Here is an 18,121-nt window from a genome sequence, read left to right on the forward strand (position 1 = left end):
TAACGTCCATATTCACAACCCACTCTCATGCACATAATCCAGATTTTGTCAAAATCTAAATAATTTTTTCAAGTAACAAATACTGGAGTAACTTTTAAGCATCAGGTATTTATCCTATCAGTGGCTTATTCTGTTCTGTAGCACTGAAAGATAGCCCAAGGTTTGCATAAAACTTCCAGTGCTAACTCCAGCTCCATTATTCCCTCAGCACTCACTCAAGAAAGTTACACAGGAATACAAACAACTAAGAGTGATGTCACTACTGAGAGGGCCCTGAATTTGTTACAATGTTTAATTATTCACAGGCGCAATACTCTTAGTTTACACAGAACTCATAACCCACTGCAAAACACTTCACAACTGGTACCATTTCCATTGAGAACCCTTCACATATGGAACATTACCCTTAATCTCATCTCACCAACACCCTGTCAGACATGCGAACCCTTAGTCTATTTCTATTCTAATTAACCTCGCTTGTCAATATGGACTCTTAATAAGTTTAACATGTTATACATATATGGAATTGCTACTTGCCAGCTGAAGTTTGTGCATGTGAACAATTTGGAAGAAAACAGTTCAAAGAAAAGTCACTTTGCAACTTCCAAATCCTGCTTAATCCCTCCAGAGGCCACCGAACCTAAATGAGTACCATCAGACTTAGTGCTACAAAGTTTTATTCTCTGCTAAACGTCCTTTTCAAAGCGAAACTAACTTAACTCATCAGCCCAAAATGCATTCCTGTCTTCCATCCTCCCTGTTTCTGGCACTTCTGCAACACGGAATGGGGTACTTGCGAGTTACTATGTGACCTTCCGTTAGCATTCCTCTCTTCAAGATTGATCACATACAACAGAACCAAAGGAAAATTCATTACTAACACTTACTTTCTATCCAAGTGATTATGCATTTTTTGACCACCACCACTATATAGAAACCAAACAGAAGTTTATATCCATATAGTGTTTTATAGTATAATTTATAAAACACTTCATGTCATTTTGTGTCTGATGCTCATTAACAATTCTTGAACTGTGCGTTGCAAACTTTTTACAACAGTGAAAAGTAAAATTAATACAAGTTAAATGACTCAATCAAGTAATACAACTAATAAGTAGAAAAGCCATTTTTCAACTCTTAGTCCAGTATCTTTTCACTCCATCAGAATGTTTATAAGGTAGATATTGTTTTATCCATAAGGTGATTCTAGATTTTAGGAAATCCTGTCATCACACCCATTTATTTCTGTTCACCTTGGAGGAGAGAGTTAATCTATTCACATTCCATCAAACAGTAAGCATTGGTCTGTGTTGAGAGTTCCCACAATTACCTTTCGTAATAACAGGCATATCTCGCTTTATCGTGCTTTGCTTTACTGCACTTTCCAGATACTGAGTTTTTGCAAGCTGAAGGTCTGTGGCAACCCTGTGTCAAGCAAGTGTATTTGAGCCAGTTTTCCAACGTTTGCTCACTTTATATCTTTGTGTCACATTTTGGAAATTCTCATACTATATGAAACTTTTTCATTCTTGCTATGTATGTTATGGCAGTCTGTGATCAGTGACCTTTGACGTTGCCACAGCAGTCATGTTGGGGCTCCACAAACGGCAGCCATATAAGACACCAAACTCAACCGATAAATGCTGAGTGTGTTCTGACTGCTCTGCCAACTGGCTGTTCCCCCATTTCTCTCCCGACCCTCAGCCCCCCCCCCCCCGCAACTCCCTGAGACACAATATTGAAATCAGGTCAATTAATAACCCTACAAGGGCCTCTCTAAGTGTTTAAATGATAGGGAAGGTCACACATCTCTCTCTAAATCAAAAGCCAGAAATGATTAAGCTGAGTGAAGAAGGCATGTCTAAAGCCAAGACAGGCTGAAAGCTAGGCCTCTTGAGACAAACAGCAAGTCGTGGATGCAAAAGAAAAGTTCTTAAAGGAATTAAAGATGCTACCCCAGTGAACACACAGATGATAAAGCAACACAGTCTTATTGCTGACACAGAGAAAGTTCTAGGTCAAAGCCCCCACAACATTCCCAGAAGCAAAAGCCTAATCCAGAGCAAAGCCCTAACTCGCTTCAATTCTCTGAACGCTGAGAGGTGAGGAAGCTGCAGAGGAAAGGTCTGAAGCCAGCAGAGGCTGGTTCATAAGGCTTAAGGAAAGAAGCCGTCTCCGTAACATAAAAGTGCAAAGCGAAGCAGCCAGTGCTGATGTAGAAGCTGTGCGAGTTATCCAGAAGGTCTAGCGGACGTAATTAACGAACAACATATTTTCTATGTGGACAAAACCACCTTATACTGGAAAAAAGATGTCATATAAAACTTGAATAGCTCGAGCAGAGAAATCAGCATCTCCCATCAAAACGTCACAGGACACACTAACTCTCTCGTCAGGGGCTCATGCAGCTGGGGACTTTAAGTTGAAGCCAATGCTCACTTACCATTCTAAAAACCCTATGGCCCTTAGGAACAGTGCTAAATGCTCTGCCTGTGCTTTAGAAATGGAACACAGCCTGGGTGACAGGACCTCTGTTCCTAACACGGCCTGCTGAACACTTTACACTACTGTTGAGACCTACTGCCCAGAAAAAAAGATTCCTTCCAAACTATTACCGTTCTCTGACAATGCACCTGGTCACCCAAGAGTACATCTGACAAAGACGTACTACAAGCGCAGTGTTGTTTTCATGTCTTCTAACACAGCATCCATTCTGCAACCCATGGATCATAAAAGTATCTACTTTCACGTTTTATTACTTAAGAAATGCATTTCATAAGGCTTACAGATGCCATATACAGTGACTCCTCTGATCTGGGCAAAGTAAAGTGAAAATCTTCCGGAACAGATTCACCACTCAAGTTGCCATTAAGGGCATTCGTGATTCATGAAGAGATTAAAATATGAACATTAACAGGAGTTCGGAAGAAGGTGATTCTAACTCTCATGGATAACACTGAAGGGTTCAAGACTTCAGTGGAGGAAGTAACTGCAGATGTGGCGGAAAGAGCAAGAGAACTGGGATTCAAAGTGGGGCCTGAGGACGGGACTGAATGGTTGCAATCTCATGATCAAACTTTAATGGGCGAGGAGTTGCTCCTTATGGATGAGCAAAGAAAGTGGTTTCTTGAGATGCAGAAACTACCCCTGGTAAAGATGCTGTAAAGATTGTTGAAATCACAAGAAAGGATTTAGGATATTAGGGCATCAGGTTATCAGGACAGCAAAGGATATTATGTAAACTTAGCTGATAAAGTAGCAACAGAGTTTAAAAGGATTCATTCCAATTTTGACAGAAGTTATACTGTAGGTAAAGTGCTATCAAACAGCAGAAGAAATTGTTAGTGAAAGGAAGAATCAATCAGTGCAGCAAATGTCAGTTGTTTTAAGAAATTGCCACAGTCACCCCAACCTTCAGCAGCCACCACCCTGATCAGTCAGCAGCCATCAACATCTAAGCAAGACCGTCCACCAGCAAGTGTATGACCCTTGAAAGTTCAAATGGTGGTTAACAATTTTTAGCAACATTTTTCTACTTAAGGCATATATGTTGGTTTTTTAGACATAACGCTATTTCACACTTAGACGAAAACACCCTAGGGTAAACAGAATTTTTATAACCTCTGGGAAGGCAAAAACTCCATCTGATTTACTTTGTTGTGATAGGTGCTTTATTATAGTGGTGTGACCAGAATCCACATTATCTCTGAGAAATGCCTGTATTTACCTGCCTCTTCTAGCTTTCCTTCTCCCCTCATTAGAAAAACAAAAAAGGTTCAGGGGAGGTGGATGGGAAGATGGGCTAGGTGGGTGATGGGCATTAAGGAGGGCACTCGTTGGGAGGAGCCCTGGGCGTTGTATATAAGTGATGAATCACTAAATCCTACTCCTGAAACCAATAGTACACTATATGTTAACTAACTGGAATTTAAATAAAATGTTGGAAGAAAAAACAAAGGTCAAAGGACCCTCTATATCAGAATAAGAGAATAACTTTTTCCAAAGAAATATTTCCTTAAACATTTTTAAACAATAAAGATTTTTTAAAACCAAAGAAATAACATACAAAATAGTAAGAAAAGAAGCAAAGTACAGTGGAATGTAAAAGTTAAATAATAAGCCAAAATAAAAAAATATATATAAAAACATTAAAGGTCTAATGAAAGAAGAGTAAATACCAAATATACCAAAAAGTAAAAGTGATACAGGCAAAAAATACAAATTCCAAAATGCAACAAACACCTCCATGCAGATGACATGGGGTGGGGCACACAGGTGGGGGCCGCCACGGGGCCAAGTTGTTGATTACAGATCCCAAAAGTGAAAAATGGAGCCTTCAGTCATTCCCTTAGCTGCAGAAGATTCAACCCTCTTGGCCTTCTGGGTTAAAAATACCCGTGTGGGAGGAAGGTATGTCTTAAAGAGCACTGAGCGCTGGTTTAGTCATCTCTTCCAACCCATACATCAAGCAGAAGCTTCATCTATTCTCTTCAACCCCAGGTTTTAAATGTAGAGCTTTAACTCAGAATAAGTACTGTCAAGTCCTTTACTAACAATATATAAATATTTTTTGTGTTCTGACCAAATTATATCTAAAAAGGCAAACTCTAGTCTTATGTAAAAGTATGTTTTAAAGTAAATATAAATTGTGTATGTTAAATCTGCTATACATATTAAGTAAAATAGAAAGTATGCATTTTCAAAGAATGAAAATACCATAAAAATATAAGCTATATACCACACTAAATATAATTTAGTCTTACTTTAAGGCTTTAGAAGGCAATTCAGAAGAGTTCAATAATTTCATTTTCAATACTGTGACCACCATTTCGCAAGTAAGAAAGTAGTTATATGTAGGCTTTAAAGCTGAAAATTTGATATGAGTGCCATCCCTCTTCTTTCATATCCATCTACTTGAAAAATGATCGTTGCTTGGATAATACCAGAGGAAAAGGAGTCAAAAAAATTGCCAAAAGATTTTATAAATTCCCAAATCAAGTAAACTATAAGCAAATGGATTTCATAACGGCTTTATAAAGAATTCTGGACTGGCAGCACAGAGCTTGCTTGGGATTCTCTCTCTCCCCACTGCTGCCTCAAAATGAATAAACAAACAGTTTTTTTAAAAAAAGAATTTTGGATAGGTATGTCAGCCTCAAAGGCCAAATTTAGGACAATAACGTATATAAAGTATTAAAGATTCATTTACGTTTTCAACTATTAGGCTAAAAATGATGTAAATATTTATAAATTAAGATTCTGACTTTCAACTAGTATTCAATTTTAGTATTTCTACTTTTTAGACCAAACACCGTCACAAACACAATAGTAACCACTAAGAACTCGGAAACTAGTATTTTGGTATATTTTGGTACGTAAAAATTCTCAGCCTGCTATTGCTTCAAGAACACATCTAAACTTATAACACAGTGAGTACAACCAACACATAATCTTGGTGCAACTGCATTGCCCTTATTGTCAATAATTTTTCTGTAGATATGCATTACCAAAATCACACTCTCTATAGCAAAACCGCCATTTCAAAATTTAGTTCTCATATTTCCTGTAGTAGTAAGAAACAAAATAAAAAGAGATAACACATAATTAACCTCATTAATCACTTGTAAGCATTAAACAGAAAATACTACTTTAATTTCTGTAAGAGTAACAGTGACAAGACCTTGAAAAAAAATTCCCCAAATATTAAACAACTTCCTCTTCCAAAAAAAAAAAAAAAAAACCACATGCAAAACTTCCTCTTCCAAAACATCATATCCAAAATACAATGGAATCTCCAAACAAACAAAAACATGTAAGAATCCTTTCTACACCATATACAAGTTTATTTCATAGCAACTGTACTTTCTTTTAGTGTTTATTTTTTTAATAGTTTATTTTCAATTTGGTTTCCACGTAACACTCAGTGCTTCTCCCCACAAGTGCCCCCGACCATGACCATCACCCCCTCCCCCCCTCCCCCCCCCTGCAGTCTGCGGTCCCGGTTCAGTATTCAGTCGTCTCTCATGACTTGTGTCCCTCTCTCTCCCCAGCTCTCTTTTCATAGCAACTGTACTTTTAACACACAGCCCCTGAGGACATACAGTGAGCCGGTGTAATAAAACACACCTGGACTTATTTTGGGTTTCATTTCAACCAGTGTTTCCTACATGCATTCCTAAATTATTTCAAATAATCTCTGATCAAAATTAATAAGAAGGCTAAATTTTATAATCGCCTAGCTGACAAAATTTTGAAGGACAGCACAATTTTAATTAATGATAAATTTGGATACTGCCCACATCCTTATGCTTAGTGCATTTCTGCACCAAACCAAGACATATTATTTTTTGAAATGACTAATTTCTGGACACTTAACACATTTGCAGAAGACCATCAGATGTACTAAACTGATAGCTCTACACTTTATTTTCAGATTCAAATGATAAATAAGAAGGAACTGAAAGAGGAAAAGACTCTATCTGATCTTCACCAGTTCTGCCTACTAAGTTACAGAGTCTGTGGTTTATCAACACAGTTCTAACTTAAAAAAAAAAAAAAAAAGACTGTTTTAAATACAGCATCTATGGCTTGTGATGTAAAAATCTACAGTCTTTCAAAATTCTTTTATATTAACATTTTTAAAGGTTTAGGAAACCTAAAATAAGCACTGAAAATACAGCACAATCTTTTACTAATTTTACTTTAATAGCAGAATATAACTTAACAAGTAATTATTGAATATCATCCACGTGGAAGACATTCTTACTGCAAATACGCAAGAGATCCAAAGAGGTCCTTATCCTCAAAAACCTAAAATCCAGTGGTTGGCATAAGTCAAGGTGATCAAGATCAAGTTCGAGACAGAATATTAACTGTCACAAAACAGTTACCAAAAGGATTTTTACTCAGCAACTTCTTTTATATATTTTTTACTTCTGAAGCTTCACTTTTACACATTTCATCCAAAGTTGTTATACTTTCAGAGAAGAAATGAATTTAACAATAATTATTAAATTCTCAATACTTTTCACAATTTCCATTCCTTTTCCTTAAAAGCCATTTCAGTAGCTTGAAAATAGTGCTTCAACAATTCAACAAACATACACTGAACACACGCCTTGGGTCAGAGCTGGTGTAGGCTCTGAGTTAACCAAACTAACCCCAAATGACCCACTACCAAGGCAGATTACTCAGAGTGCGTCTTGATCATCTTCGTTAGATATACATGCTTATACCAAAAGCAATATATTCTTTACTCTTAGTTATTCATTTCAGATTTCACACATGAAGTAAACTACACCCAATTTCAGAAATAGTCTGGCACCCAAATGAGGGCTGACAAGATGGAGTCTGTTAACTGTCTGTCCCACCATCACCTCAGGACTATCCCTGACTCACCCGTCTCCTCTCTCCCCCAAGCACCCCACACAGAGCTGAGTTAGGCGCCCTCTTCATACTCAGTCCTCTACACGGAGCAACCTCCCAAACAGCCGTCCCTACACTATCACAATCACTGATTTGAAACTCCGCGAATGTCCTCTTTTTAACGGCTTTTCATCTGTGCTGGACACTCAGAAACATCCAATGAATGAACAAAAGAGGGCTGGAGATCTAATACAGCGTTTATGCTCTTCTTCTCATTGTCATCTTTTGATGCCTATTAAAAATTAATACTACAACAACTCTGGTCAAGCCAGAATTAGTCGGGGATTTCCTAAAAGGGTTGCTTTTCAAAAGTGCTGAGGAAAACTTCAAGGCTATTTTTAAAAGATGGCTATTGTATTTGAAAGGCAGTGCAATGTAACTGTTGATTCAAGCTCTAGAATCAAAAAAACAGGTTCAAATACTAACCCACCTCTCAGAGCTGTATGACCTTGGCAAGCTATTTACCCTTTCTGAGCTTCCATTTCCTCATCTTTATGAAAAGGTTTACAGTCCCCACTTTATATGGTCACCATGAAGATAAGCTAGAAATGTAGGCTCTAAGCACATTTTCTGACATAAATACTAAATTATAATTTTTACTACTACTTCTATGAAACATCTAAATAGAAGCTTAATCAGAAAAAATAAATCAATAAACAAGGCTTTATAACCATATGCTACATTACAGCTTTATTTTATTAACTGAAAACTTATAAACAAAAAAAAGTCTTACTGGAATTCACTGAACAAATATACAAATCTACTTACACACTTATTAAAGCTGTTAATCACAAATTACAAATGGAGTGTCAATATAGATGGGAGACAAAATGGTAAAACCTAACTGGAAACTGACAGAGGTGCATTTGATCTTTAGTTCAGAGATCTTTCCACTATAAGCCCTCAGCCCCTTTTTAATTAATTTAACTTTATAAGGCTTTCTTTAAAATTAAAATGCTCCCTTGAGGGCTATCAGTTGTTCACACCTCACTGTGAACTACTTTAATCAGATAAATACATTAAATAACACCAACTACTTAACGGAATTGTTCCTTGAAGAGCAGTGAGAAGAGAGGTAGCTTTGAAAGTAGCCAGCGTGGCAGGAGTAGGTCTGCTGACTGCTCTGAGCGGGCATCTTTATGCAGTCACGGGACAGCATGACGACAATGGCGCCTGCAAGTCTGAGGACTGTCAAAGCCAGTCCTCTACTGGGTGGCACACGGTGCTCTTTAAGGAAACGTCCAGTTTTATTATTCCACTGTCCTCTGCACTACGCCCTAAGACCCCACATAGTACCAACGTCCTAAACACTTCTTTAAAAAAATCAACCGAAGAGCACCTTTGGCAAATTCCCACAAAGTAAAAATGACGGAACCACCATAGAAGCGTGAAACAAAATACCCTTTTCTACAGATAAAATTAAATCACTACCTGGAATAAGTCAATTTAATTTAAACTGGGAGTCTAGCTACACCCAAAAGAAATACAACTTAACAATATAGGAATGCCAGAATATTTCAGGGGGTTCCCAAAGCTATCTTTAATGTTTTCTGGCTCAAGTGAAAGTATCTTTAAAAAGAATCTCTCCCAGTATCTTTAATATTACTTGAGCATAACCCTAAGAGTTTGAAAATGTAAAAAAATTCTGAACGCTAAATATTAAGAAGTATTTCCAGGAAAGAAAGATTCTTTTGGGACTTATTGAGAATATACTTCACACTTAACACCTTTGATTTTCATTGTTGTTTAAAATAATACTCTGGCTGTCTGCTTAAAATACCCCAAAACTGCCTATTGCCAATATCGTATCTACACTTTAAAATGTATGTTTTAGGGGCACCTGGGTGGCTCAGTTGCCTGGGTGTCTGACTTCCATTCAAGTCATGATCTCTTGGTTCATGGGTTCGAGCCCCACACTGGGCTCCATGCTGAACGATTGCTCAGACAGAGCCTGGAGCCTGCTTTGGATTCTGTGTCTCCTTCTCTCTCTGCCCCTCTTCCGCTCACACTCTGTCTCTCAAAAACAAATAAATGTTAAAAAAAAATTTGTAATGTGTATTTTGAAAGGTAAATTATTGTCCACCACCTTGCAAATCAAACATAAAAATTTAGAGGCAAAGAAAAGGGGAGATTATTTGAGCCTAAGAAAATCCTTCAAATGAGAGATGATCGAGAGACTATGAGGAACATGTCACCTTGAAGGCCAAGGAAACTATCCTGTTCCAAGGAAAAACCCTGAACAAACCTGTGGCACTGTGGCAACACAGCGGTGCCCAAGCCAACAGTCCCCAGCACGCCACTGTGAAGGAAAGGGCAGCAGAGGCACCATCCCCCACATGGGACAGTGCAAATTCAACATGAAAACTCAGGGAGTGACGTGGGATTGAAGCAGCAAAACTAAAGAACATGTGAGCCCATCAGTACCTAATGCAATACTTCATGATCAAACTATTAAAATCAAACTCTGCGGCAGCCCCATCAAGGTATCAGTCAACAAACACTGAACGTTGAAAGTTGATTTGCTTCTTACCCTTGCAGGCCGCTATGTCAAGGAGCACAGAACGCTCCAAAGCCAAGTATAAAAGTACAGTTATTCTTAAGTTTTCTATCATTAAAAAAATGGAATACCTCAAAGATATAGTTTTAAATAACCATATTAAATTTTATTAGCAAACAGGAGAAAATAGTTTCCTTTTCTTCAACAATCTACAATGTAGAGATAATCAAGATAACTCTAAATTATCCCCGTGCCTGTGGGTGAGGAAGGACTTAGAAAGAGCTCTGCAGCGAACACAAAGCCAGAAACATGGAAACATGGTGAACATGGAAACCGCACTTTCCATTTTTCGCCCATGTTGGGCAATATGTAAAGTCTGCTAACCCACTTTATTGTATGTACACTTCATCAAAGTTATACTTTCTAAATGTTCGGGTTTTATTAGGGTTTTGGTAGGTGTGGATGGGTATAAATGGGCTTTAAGGTAGACTCCAAAGCACACATATACAGCAACTGTCCCAATAAGTCGTGCGATGGGAGAAGAGAGTAAGTAGAGTGGGTCCTGAATGGAAAGAGCTCAAGCACAGAGTATCCCAAAATAATAAGGCCCTGGTCCAAGATATGCATGGTCACCTACTTCTATTGTCCCTGCTTCTGTCATACCAGCACACATTTAAGATCACGTCTACAACAAGCAGCTCTCAGTGAATTATTCTGATCAACATTTATTTGACCAATGGCCTGGTACTAGGCTAGGTCCAATTTCTTCTATGCATTCTGTAAATATTCACTTAACATGCCAGATACGGTGCTTTTTTCCTAAGGATACGAATTAATAATGTCCCAGTTCTTAAACAATTTATTTTAGGTAGGGCAAACAGACACCCAGACCCAGTGGCATGTCTACATACTACTTACTATATCAGACATATCTGCAAGAGCAGTAAATGCTAAAATACAGGCAGAAGCAAATGCAGTGGATTATGTGTAAACAGCATCCCTATAGACAAAATTCATCAAATGCAAAAGTGAGCTTAGAAATACCCTTTCTTGTGCAGGGCATGGGGGTTAGTAAGTTAGGATTCTCTGGCCTAAGGTTCTCATTTAAGAAAAGAGGAAGAGGCAGTTAAGCTGTTTAACATAACTAGAGATCAGAAAGGTGGATAACTTAATACTGAGTTGGATGGGTTTATAAAGTGGAAAAGTCGGTAGCAAAGAGATTTGAGAGAAATTACTCCAATAAAGGAGAAGTGAATAAAGAAAACAAGATTTGCTAAAGATGTGTGAAAACTACTAATAAATAGCTAGAGCTGTCAGAGCAAAGATTCGCTGGGGCACGTGGGTGGCTCAGTCGGTTAAGCATTCCACTTCAACTCAGGTCACGATCTCACAATTCATAGGTTTGAGCCTTGCATCGGGCTCTGTGCTGACAGTGTGGAGCCTGGAACCTGCTTCGGATTCTGTGTCTCCCCCTCTCTGCCCCTCCCCTGCTTATGCCCTTTTTATTTCTCAAAAGTAAAATAAACGTTAAAATAAAAAGATTCACTAAACACAGAGACATAAATCTTAAAAAAGAAGAGTGGTGGGGAAGGGGGAGCCAGTATCAATAACCACAAGGGAAAAGCTCAGTATTTTTTTATGTGGAATTACCCTGGATTCATTAAATTCAGGGAGGACACTGTATTCCTGTTTAAAAGTATATATATCTCCCTGCACTACATATAGTTTATACCCTACTATTTCCACACGGTAACAATGCAGCCTATCCTGACCTGGTTCGAGGTTACTACACAAGGAGAGGCAATAGAGCACATATTTAAAACCAGATTAAATCTACTAAACGGCAGGTTAAAATACAGACTCTGGAGCCAGACTACTTTAAGCAAGCTTCTTCATTTCTCTGTGCTTCGGTTTCCTCATGTGCAAAATGAAGATAAGCATTTCCCTCCCATAGGACGTTCATGAAATTTAAATAGTTAGCACATGCAGAACAGCTAGAAGTGGGCACAGCACAAAGTGCTATGTGAGTGTTGGCAGTCGTGCGGCAGCTGCTGCTACTTCTGGAGGTGGAGCTCTCAACAAAATATAAAAGACAAAGCTAGAGTGCCAAGGCCACTGCCTGAAAGGAAAACCCTAAGAGGAGGCATCTTCAACTCTGCATTGAGGAAGTGTTCCTTTTCGGTTCCCTGAAGTCCTGAATCACTTTGGGGAATGTAGGGGCAGTGTGGTAACAATAAATTCTGCTATTAGAATTGAGGAGAGGCCATCAGTGCGGGCTGCACTCTGCTGACTGCTGGGAAATATGAAAGACAGCAAAGAGAAGGGCGACAATAGCAGTTCCCTTGGAAATCTATCAGGAAGAGTCTTAAGACCTAAATTCTGGTGCTTTACTCTTGGGTAGTTGCAGCAGAAGTTACTAGGGGAGTTGTCCAGCCAGGGAAACATCCCTGAAAATATGGGCCAACCAGTGTGTCAGACACCATCAGAACCAGTCCTCCTAACACAAGGGGACGCAACACAGAAACACAACCAACCACTCTCATGGCAATGTTTTAATTAGTGGGGCCTCCATAGGACACTACTTCCCAGTGATCTAAATGTGTTGTGGTCAAAAATTCAATGTCGTGTCTTGGAAGCAAGTCCAAAGAGCAATAGATGAGATGAAGATCACCCCTTCCTCAGAGCTAGGAAGCTATTTGAAGTTGTATTTAAACAACTAATACCATTTCAAGTAACCAACTGAAACTTAAATAGTAATTTGTCTCTGAAGATATTTATGCAGTACACTGTACAAGATAAAAGAATTTAAAACCTATTAGAAAGTGAACAAGAGAAACATGCCAACTATCTTCATGTAATATCACCAATCCTAGCATAAACAAGTTTACCCTGAGCATAGTATTTTCTATTGAATCAAAAGATGTCTTCAAAAAATAAACTAATATTCTGAGAAGTATAGAGAGCATGTTAATGGGTTTCCCAACATCTATTCCTTGCCAGTTGGTTAGCAGTAATCAATCATGATAATTGCCACTTGCCACTCATCCCTCTATCACTACCCTACCAATGATTCTTTTCGGAATGGTTAGACTCATGCCAACTTAGGCCACTGAGGTCCAATGTTGTGGAAGTTTATGGGAAAGAAATGCTCTGGCTCCAAACTGAATTCCAGTGTCTGTTACCCCCAAGGTCAGAAAAGAGAAAGCAGAGTTTCAAATTCTTTGAAAACCACCCTAAAACCAGGAATTTAAATCTTCCAATCATACTAATTACTACAAGTGGCAGAGTTGAGATGCAGAAAGAACCTGGATCTTTGATGACCTACTTCCACACTTCCTCTTATATGAACTATCAAGTTCGCTCATTACTTAAATTGGCTTTATATTTGTCCCCAAACATCCTAATTTACACATTTTGTTTTCCAGGCTTATTACTGTATAAGAATGTCATCCATGTTCACTTGAAGACTAGAAAAAAAGAAAACAACAACAAAAACTATCCTATTTTAAACAAACTGATGCACATATCAGATTCATTAAAATAAATGTTTTATTGACTGTTATATTGGAATATTTCAATAACTTTCTTAAATCATTTCTGGACATTTTCCCTTTAATATTTATCAATAAAGTAGAAAATTAATGAAAACATTTAGAAACTCGCAATCTAACAAAACTTTAGTTATATAATGGCCTTACTTTTGAAAAGACAAAAAGTATAACTTTTTAGACCCAAAAACATTAGTCATATTTATACTATTTAAGTCACAATTAAAAAAAAGACAGTTGTTTATGCCTTTAATATAGTTGACTTCAGCTTTATTAAAAATCATTAGAGGGGCGCCTGGGTGGCTCAGTCGGTTAAGCATCCAACTTCGGCTCAGGTCATGATCTCCCTGCTCGTGGGTTCGAGCCCCACGTCGGACTCTGTGCTGACAGCTCAGAGCCTGGAGCCTGCTTCGGATTCTGTGTCTCCCTCTCTCTCTGCCCCTCCTCCATTCATGCTCTGTCTCTTTTAAATAATGTTTAAATAAAGTTTTTAAATAAACATTAAAAAAAATTTTTTAATCCTTAGAATTAGCTGCCCATGAGTATTAATGAAATACATGGGTAGAATTGATTAACTGCAACCTACAGAGAGGATGAAGTGTTTATTTTAGCCATTTGCTATATTCCCAACTTCACTGTGCTGGGTAGACTATTAAAATACAAATGAAGAGGTTTCTAATGAGTAGTGATTTAAACAATAACAACAGCAAAAAGGCAAGAAAAGAATAAAAGAAGGGCAGAAGTAGAAGATAAAAACTGGAATAACTCGTTCCTAAAAAATGGCAAAGGGCAAAGGGAGGAAGGGAGGAGTAAAACACTCAGAAGTCGTTACGGAAGGTCACCATCTCTGACACATGATACAGACCGGGGGTTCTGTAAGGCAGACTGATCCTTGTAACAAAGTCACTTCAGCATGCATTTAAAATTATAGAGTAATCATGTTTTCCAAAGGAATTCAGCCTGTTTTACAAACACATCAGGTGAGCATTACCCACCTTAGCCAATGTTATGGTATAGGTATTCTGAAGATTTATTCATACCATAAATACACTAAAGAACAGATTTAAATTGGAGCTGAAAAAATAATGTCTCCATTTCAGTCTTCAAAGGGAACTTAGCTGTGCCTGGAAAGAACGTTAATAGACCAACTTTAATATCTGTAGGAAAATAAAAGATAACCTTTTTAATTTGAAAAAGCTCCCTAGGACCTAGGTAGGCTCCCTCCCTGCCTGGGGACAAACCTGATCACAGCTACGGTTCAAAGAGGCCAGAAGCATAGTAGGCAGGGCTGGTGAGGTCAGGAACATGTGTGACTTCGTACCTAAAATTAGCCAGGTCCACTTCACCACAACTGGGTTGGGCTCCTCTATTTTAAGGTGTGCAGCTCCAAACTGCTTAAGAGCATATAATTGCTGCCCAGATTCTAGGGCTGAGAGTGTCGGCAGCCCTTCCACCAAGTCTTTAGAGTGGGCAAGCAGGCTCCACAAAACCCCACGCGTACCGCCCTGCTTTACCTACGATCTAAGCACACTGTAAGTGAAATCACACACTGGAGACATCCATGAAAACATTATCACACGAGGGCACATCAAAAGGGAAGTAAGAGAATTCTCCTTTTGTACCATACCTCCACCTGAGGCAGCACACATATTACATATGACAAACTGGTGGGGGGGAGGAAAACTGACAAAAGTGTTCTTTCCAGGAAACTACATAGAACTGACAGCTGAAACCATTCTAAGTAATGTCACACTATTATTTACCTCCCTCGGAAAGTGCTTTGCTACTTGGGAGTAAATCCGACTGAAGGGGCTACTCAGTGTGCACTCTGCATTCCGGAAGCATTAGAAGGGACCTGGTGTGGCTCCCATTACACATTAGGGGAATTCCACTAATGGTTAAAAGAGGAGCTAAGTTTTCAAAGACAAATGAAAGAAAATGACAAGTGTGCCCTACTGCCAAAACTAATCATTCTGCCAACAAACGGTAAAGCTGAGTTCCATGGCCTTAATGTGCACCTGAAAATTAAGCTCCACGGGTAACATTCATGATTCTTACAATCTCATGGCAAAGACCTAGCATCTATTTTATTAACAGCGGCTTGAGATGCTACATTCAGAACATAAATTTTAGGGGTGTCTGAATGGCTCAGTCGGTTAAGCGGCCAACTTTGGCTCAGGTCACCGTCTCAGGGTTCATGGGTTTGAGCCCCGCCTAGAGCTCTGTGCTGACAGCTCAGAGCCTGGAGCCTGCTTCAGATTCTATGTATCCCTCTCTCTTTGACCCTCCCCCTCTCATGCTCTGTTTTTCTCTGTCTCAATAATAAATAAAACATTAAAAAAATTTTAAGGGGTGCCTGGGTGGCTCAGTCAGTTAAGCATCCAGCTTTGGCTCAGGTCATGATCTCGCAGTTCGTGGGTTCGAGCCCCACATCGGGCTCTGTGCTGACAGCTAGCTCAGAGCCTGGAGCCTGCTTCAGATTCTATGTCTCCCTTTCTCTCTGACCCTCCTGTGCTCACACAGTCTCTCTCCATCTCTCAAAAATAAATTTAAAAAAAAATTTTTTTAAACAGAACATACATTTTGCACCAACATTATCCTGGTGCTATTATGTTCTCGTAGTCTACAATACTAACACTCATTTTGATAGACTCAACTATTTTAAGAATTAACAAAACTCACATACCTTCATTTTCAGAGGCATGACATTTCACTTTCAATACCAAGTCAAAGGTCCTCTCTGGATTTTCCCTAAAAGAAAAAGAATTTTGTTATACTTATTTCCTAGGACAAACAAATAAATCTCTCTGCAGAGTTTATCTTTTCTTAACTCACAAAACTAATCTTGTTCTCGTTGCAATACATTCCATTAAACTATATGAGCACAGTGTAGAAAACAACAGTTTTTTTCCCAATTCAGTCGTGTGGCTGAGAAGTTGTAAGACCTGTGGCAAACATTTAACCTCGGCCTGTTTTCTCACCTAGATGGTCCCTTGTTCACTTCAAAGAGTAATTGTGAGGATTATATACTAATACATACGGAAGTGCTTTATAAAGTATTAAGTGCGGCATAAATGTAAAGCACTGACTTTACCTCGTCGAATCAAAACTGGGAAGCCAGTACGCTCCTAAGTATCTCCACCTTTTCCTGCCAACAAAGCTGGCCAGCAGGTTCTCAGGCTTTTTTTCAGGACTTGCACTATAAGTGTAAATGATGAATACCGGGGTCCACCTGCCACATTCTAGACCACCATAAAACAGTTATAACGCTCCTTAAATGTGACACTTTGCATATGCTTCTGTTGAGACGTAATTACCGCCACGCATGTTTAAAGTAGCAAACCATATGTAAACGGCAAGGCTAACAATAAAAACCTGGTTTTATGTCAATTATCTTTGGAGAAATTAGACATCTGCCTCAATATTAGATTTTCCACTAGAAACAAAAGGTTTCTTTGCTTCATTCTGAAGTTATCCCCTTCCTTACTAACTTTCCATACATTCAACCTATTTATTAGCTTAATTTCAAAAAGCGAGTTTAAATCTACTGAGACACATTTTCTAACACATTTTAATCTCTTTCTGCTAGAAGATAAAAGATGAGGCAAAATCTGAGACCACAGCATGCACGTGACCAAATTACTCTGTTATTCCTGCTAAGGAGACCTTTAGTGTCTTTGCAAGTTGGCTGTTTTAGATATGCACTTCGTTCAATAAAGTAATGCCAGTTCTGGCTTCTAAATAAACATTAACTTTTCTAAACATATTACAAGAATCTATAAGCACAGGAAGTGACAACCTATATATATTAATTTGGAAATATACATATCTTCAGCCCTCCCACTATTAACTTGTTTCAATGAAAATAATAGACTTAGGTGACCTCCTCCCTCATAATCCAATTAATGTCAAAAAGTATACCTTTTAAATCACCTATGCTGCCCCCTCCCATATCAAACCTTGGAGAAAATAATTCTAAATCATATAATTTTCCCATTTTCCTAATATTTTCAGAACCTCTCAGGTGCAAAAAAAAAATACTGACTCAATTATACTGTGAAATCTTACAAGCCTTCCACACTAATACAAATATAAATAGTATTCATTATTTTAAACTGGGGAGGGGGCGGTGAACAGGGAGTAAAGGAGGAAGAAAATCTTTGCAAAGTAACTTTAGGGGGAAAAAAGCCCATAAAACTCATACAAATTGCTTTTTACATAATCAAGGTCCAGATGAAAAATATCCAAAGATGTGTACTTTAGCAAACACATAAAAATACTATCTGATTGGATACCATTTTCAAGGACCCTGCATACACCTAGTACCTATGTAAACAAATACCAGAGGCCAATTGAATCAAAAAATTGGAGGAAAACCTCTGATAAACTGACAACTACAGTTAAAAATGAAAACGGTTATCTTCGCGTTAGCCGAACACTTCAAATATGAATCGCTTAACCTCAACGCTGACGCCCTCCCGACACCAGCAAGACGCAGACAAGCGACAGTCACGTCTGCCACACTCCGGGAGGAACAAGAACCACAGCGGGCGGCGGCGGGAGCCGCCAGGCCTCCTCCACCACCTAGAGAGGCGGGCGTGGACCGGGCGCCGCCGGCCGCTCACCGGGAGCCCCGCCGACCCCGCCGGGC

At 38.8% G+C, this 18,121-nt stretch overlaps 1 protein-coding gene across 1 annotated transcript in view; it reads right to left on the minus strand.

The window, feature by feature from the left end:
- DENND1B (DENN domain containing 1B) overlaps positions 1-18,121 on the minus strand; it is a 252,763-nt gene that overhangs the window by 228,029 nt on the left and 6,613 nt on the right. Inside the window, exon 2 of the mRNA XM_029935406.1 lies at positions 16,157-16,221. Within this exon, the coding sequence (XP_029791266.1) occupies positions 16,157-16,221 (65 nt within the window). The remainder of the gene's footprint in view (positions 1-16,156; positions 16,222-18,121) is intronic.

Source organism: Suricata suricatta, chromosome 3, assembly GCF_006229205.1.
Source record: "Suricata suricatta isolate VVHF042 chromosome 3, meerkat_22Aug2017_6uvM2_HiC, whole genome shotgun sequence".
NCBI classification, from domain to species: Eukaryota; Metazoa; Chordata; class Mammalia; order Carnivora; family Herpestidae; genus Suricata; species Suricata suricatta.